Here is a 5,616-nt window from a genome sequence, read left to right as displayed (position 1 = left end):
TAAGAACTAGAGGAAGATTGTGAGCTTCATTGTTGCTATACTGTACCCTAAGTGACTCATCTCCCCACTACCCCTCTGCAAGGTATGTCCAGTTGTCTGGAGATGGACATTGGGTCTCCATCGCGCACCACCCTCATTGACAAGGCTATTCCTAATTTTCTAATAGATACTATCAAGGATGTTCATTGTTTTGAAAACTACATGGCTGGGTCTAGTTAGTCTGGGATTTTTACATCTGTATTCTTGAGATTGGCTGTGAGGTCCATTTTGTTACCACAGAGTTCACTGCATTCGTTGAAGCAGCTGCACAGGACCTCTTTCCAATATTGAAAGGATGTTACATTAAGGATCAAGGTTCATCTGACCCAAACCATGAATTTTCATTCGCCTCAGAAACATGTGAAAGTTGGACATTGAATAAGGAAGACTGAAGAAAAATCTGTGCATTTGGATTATGGTGCAGGCCAAGAAGATTGAAGGTACCATGATGGCTGCCAAAGAACCAGCAAATTGTTCTGGAAGAAGTACGGCCAGAACGCTCCTTAGAAACAAGGATGGTGAGCCTTCATCTCCCATGCTTTGGATGGACGTGTTATCAGGGGAGACGAGTCCCTGGGGAAGGATATGATGCTCGGTGAAGTGGAGGGACACCAAAAAGAGAGGAAGGACCAGATGGATGGACACAATGGCTGCAGCAGTGGCTCACACAGAAGTTGTGAGAGCAGAGCAGGCCTGGGTGGCGCGTCATTCTGTTGTACGTAGGGTCGCTGTACGTTGGAAACGACTTGATGGCACCTGACAACAACAGTTACATCGTTCGAGGTATTTCCTACTTCCCAGTTTGATTCCCTTTTTTGCACCTACAGATAGATTACTTAAGTCTATATTTTAAAATTTCCAATCATACTGGGATTTTCTCTTTTGCCTTTGGTTGCTACTTTCTAGTAACGGTAGAAAGTACCTACTTTCTACTTGTGCGGTCAGCGGACCATCCTCTGGCTGCCTCTCGCTCTCTGGAGTGCTTGCGCTGCTCGGTGCCGCTGTGGACGGGCCCAGTAGCTGGCCTCGGAGTGTTTGTGAAGAATCAGGTCTCCAGGGGCAGTGTTACTCCACACCCACACGCTCTCAAGCCAGCCTCTCCTGGCACCATTTCTCCATCAAGGGGGGTTCTTTTGTCTGTTTCTCTGACCGAGAGACTCTCTTTCAGATACTCCCATGGTGGGGGCTCCTTCCAGTTTGTTTCCTGACCCCGGAGGCGTGCTGACAAACCTCACAGCCTCCCGTGTTCCTCCCGCTTTGGACTTCCTACCATTGCGCAGGTGTCTGACCCGTCCACATGGGTGTCCCTGTGTGTCCTGCTCTGCTCTAAACGGTTGCTAGGGCAGCACCAGGCCTGTTTGGGTCGACGTGTGCATCTTTGCTGAAGAGGCAGAGGGAACATAGAAGCCAGCAGGCGAGTGAGTCACTGACACCTGAGGGTAAAGCTGTGCTGTTTCCCACAGGATGACGTGATGATGCCACAGCGGGTGAGGCTGCAACACGAAGCTGCCGCTCATCACCCCAGATGCGTAAGTATCAGCCCCCCACTCCCCTTCTACCTTCTTTCCCCATCCCCCTCTCTTCCCCTCACCCCCCCCTCCAACTCCATGGTGGCACCACCAGCATCGCCTCCAGCTGAACCTGCAGAGCACAAGTGACCGTCCTGCTGTGCCAGCGGGTGGCAAGTGATACTTTTTAAACGGTACAAATGGTGCAAAGGATTTACTCTTGTCCTTTTTAAGTCAATGACCCACTGTAGGGATGGAACAGGGTCAGTAGTTAGGTGCCCGCACATCATGGCCCACACTGTGAGGCCATTCCTTGGACACCCATGGAGCCAGATGTCCTGCGCCCCTCCCCAAGACCCTGGGTGCTGGCTCCTGCTGAACAGTGACCATCTCTTGGTGGCCCCCTAGGCAAGGAGGCGCTGCTGTCCACCTCACTGACTCTACTGGAGGCTGAGGGGTTGGTGACCGCCTCAGTCATAGGGTGCAGGAGGATCTACAGCACCCACCATGTGTGCTATGCCCGTCCCGTTGGAGCTGCCTTGCTCTGGCCCTGGTATTACTGAGCCCTGGGGTCACCTGGCCCCCACTATGGCATGGTTGTGACCTAGCCCTGGCATGACCAGGACCCTTGCTGTGATGGGGCCCTGGTATGAGTTGGTCCTGATGTGACCTGGCCTTGTAGACCATCATTGCATCATCTGGTCACCCCCGAAGGCTGCAGAGGGCACTGGCAATGTCTCTTAGGCATGTGGGAAGGGGAGACAGGTGTCCAGGCTGATTTGACCTAATTCCTCTGTTGGGAAGACACATCGGGTGTGGGGCCTCTGAGCAGGCAGGTTTCTGTGAACTCTGTCCCTGATGCTACACAGGAGACAGACAGGGCCTCTGGGCATACCTCCCTGCCACGGGTACCAGCTCGATGAGAATGGAGGGACACCAGCTTCTCCCAGATCTAAACTGTGATGTTCAAGTTAGTTGCTTTAACAAGTTCACTTTGCTTTTGCTTCCTACTCCTACTGGCCTGTATTCTTTAAATCCCATGTGATTACTTCCCCTGCCCTTGAGGGAGGGTGGCCCAGACAGTCTACAGAGTGGCTTTCTTAAGAGTGGTGCCAATGATGGAGGCTGAGGGCCTTTCAGAGCTGCTCTGGTTAAGCTTTCTCCTTCTAGCAGGTTGAGCTGCTTCCAGCTGTTTCCACAGCACATGATGTCTGGGACCCTTAGAGAAGCTGGAAAGCCCCACTTATTTCCCTCATAACTGGAGAACTGTGATTTACATTTTTATAAAGTTGTCCTGGTCACACCTTTTCTTGTTAACCTTGTCATTAAATTCCCCCACTCTTCCATGTCACCACTCAAGGGGGGAAGGAGCCTGCCTTCCTTGTCGGCCACACACAGCATTTGTCCATAGACTTTCCTGTAGTATTAAATTAAAATGGCGAGGAGGGTGAGGTGGGGGGGCCAGCCCCAACCCGCTACTAGAACTCACTGGTTCAGTAAGTACTATTTCTGGGTTCAGTAATGCACAGTTGTATGGTTGAGATATATAAGTATTATATTAAAGTCATCGAGAGCATGAGAGATAAAAGAGTTGTTACAATGATGCAGTCAGACACGTTACATGGTAGCATTGTTCACCTCAGCCCAGCTTGGTGGTCCACGTGGAGAGAGGGGGAAGGGAAGGAGGGCAAAGGAACAAGGGAGAGGGGGAAGAGAGGGGTCAGAGAGATCAGACCGTCAGAGAGGTCCGAGAGCTCTATATTGCTGACTCACGCCTATATACATTTTGGGGGCATGCCAGCCCACTAATAACAGGTAGAAACATACGTCACAGGGAGGGGCTACACTATAGGTTACACAGTAATGAGGGGGGTCTCTGGGTCTTCATAGGAACCATTATCAGTAGGGTGAAAACTCCGCCTACAGGAGCCTGTCCATTGTCCCCAGAGGCAGGGAGCAGGCCCACCTGTGGTGGAATGAGACAGCAGTCTGGCAACTGATTGCCCTCAGTGGAGGGAATGCCTGCGCATCTGACCGCCCCCCCACACTTTCCGAAGCCCCTTCACACGGGTCTCTCACACGCTGTGGGAATAGCTTAGCCCCCCCACACTTTCCGAAGCCCCTTCACACGGGTCTCTCACATGCTGTGGGAGTAGCTTTGCTGCGCAAGGGCAGAAAAGCTCTGCGGGCATCGTTACTGTGTTGCTGGGTTTTTGTTTGAATCCTGGTCTTCCAGACCCTTAATTTGCAGTTAGTAGTTGTATCAATTGTACTTTGTCTTTTGCTCTGGGTCCCTGCAGAATGAAGTGAATGCTAAGAGTGTGCTTGGACGTGGTCATTATCGTTCTGAGGGCATTTGGAATAAAACCACACAAGGGCGTGGACCCTGATGGCAGCCACCCGCAGGAACCCTGTATAACTCCTGAAAGTACAAATCAGAGCAGAGGCTAGTTCTAGAAGGGCAGTTGGACAGAGTCAAGGGACCCTTTGTAGGTGATAGTGTTTGGTGATCCCCGAGGATTAAGGGGGCCCCCGTGAGGTCCCAGACGAATACCGTGATCAACCACCGGGCTGTTAAGGTGAAGAGCAGGAAGGGGTGACCTGGTCCTCTTGGTCCATCAGACAGGAAGGGTTGGGAGAGCTACATGGGGACTCGCCTCGGCCTCTCACAGGTCGACAGGTGGACACTTCAGAGCCCAGCACACTCCTGCCAACCGGGCCGCCGAGTGCCCCGAAGGCCAGCTTCACCTTCCACTGTCTCCTGTCCTGAGTGCCAATATGCTCCTGTGTTCGTTGCATCTTCGAACAAGAGCATGGGTATTTTAGAGGAAGGGACCAGCTGTTACCATCACCTTAGGGAGTTGCTCTGGCAGAGTGTTGCCAAGGCCACCTGGGTGGGACATGAGCTGGGGTCAGCTTATTGATGCCTGTAAGAATGCCCCTGACAGACTCTTGTAAGTGTGTCCCGTGCAGGGCTGGAGGAGACACAGGTGGGCTCTAGAGAGCATGCTGTCCCAGCCTGGATGTGGCCTCCCAGACAGCTGGGATGGGGAGTAGAATGACAGGCAAGTCTACTAGACTTCAGAGTTTTTGAAATGTCGAGTTTGGGGAACAAAAGAAGTGTGAAGGGGCAAGATCACTGCTGTGAAGTGGATGGAGTAAAGCTTTCATTTTAGGCTGCTAACTGCAGGGTTTAAGGTTTAAACCCCCTTGCTCGGGACAAAGATGAGTCTGTTTGACCCTGTAAAGATGTACAGCCTTGGACACCTTAGGTAGGGCTGCTGTGAGTCAGAATCGATGGCAATGGGTATGGAGGGATGTAGGGTGGGGTGTCCCAGGGTATGTGGTATGGTGTGTGTGTGTGTGGGGGGGGTGTCCTACAGGGTGTGAGGTGCAATGGAGTGCCCCGGGGTATGTGGTGTGAGGTAGGATGTCCCTGGGTGTGTGGAATGGGGTGGACATCTCAGAGTATATGGTGTAGGGTGAGGTGTCCCAGAGTGGGTGGAGTGCCTGATAAACACCCCTTCCCCTGTCTGGTCACTATTGCTGTGACATATCTTCCCAAGCACTTACGTCAGATTCTGTGGGTTGGGAAGTCTGGGCACAGGGTGGGGGTGCAATGGTGTCCCTTGCTGGCAGGCTGGGTAACAGATAAAACACTGATGCAGATAGTGGCTACAGTAGCCACACCTGGTCTCCACACCACCTTGGAGCTGTGTCCCTTCTGCGACCTGGCTGTGGAAGCACAGGGTCACTTTGAACACTTAGACCCGTCCCAGGGAAAGGGGACACAGACTCCAGTCTGAGAGGAGCAGGTGGGGGAGATGCCTCCAGGGCCACCATCGGGAGCCACCTGCCATCCCTCTCCACCCCCTCCTCTCGGTTTCCCACCACCTCAAAACCTACAGTGCACTCAGAAGGGGCACTCGAGCCACACATGGGTAGGGTGGGTGCCCTAGGGCCCAAATGAACCCCTAGACCAGGGGTCCTCAAACTTTTTAAACAGGGGGCCCATTCACTGTCCCTCAGACCCGTTGGAGGGCCGGACTATAGTTTAAAAAAAAAAAAA

The 5,616-nt window shown here is 52.6% G+C and overlaps 1 protein-coding gene across 3 annotated transcripts in view; it reads left to right on the top strand.

Annotated features, from left to right (window-relative positions):
- The window catches only part of B3GNTL1 (UDP-GlcNAc:betaGal beta-1,3-N-acetylglucosaminyltransferase like 1), a 94,376-nt gene that overhangs the window by 37,040 nt on the left and 51,720 nt on the right, over nt 1-5,616 (top strand). For all 3 annotated transcript variants that reach the window (XM_004709203.2, XM_045299573.1, XM_045299574.1), the window contains one exon: nt 1,503-1,568. In XM_004709203.2, coding sequence (XP_004709260.2) covers nt 1,503-1,568 — 66 coding nt within the window. The remainder of the gene's footprint in view (nt 1-1,502; nt 1,569-5,616) is intronic.

The sequence above is a fragment of the Echinops telfairi genome, unplaced genomic scaffold (genome assembly GCF_000313985.2).
Source record: "Echinops telfairi isolate 266 unplaced genomic scaffold, ASM31398v2 ScPeMD7_7458;HRSCAF=8496, whole genome shotgun sequence".
Taxonomy (NCBI): Eukaryota; Metazoa; Chordata; class Mammalia; order Afrosoricida; family Tenrecidae; genus Echinops; species Echinops telfairi.
The sequence above is the reverse complement of the archived record's forward strand: the minus strand, read 5'-3'. Positions and strand labels throughout refer to the sequence as shown.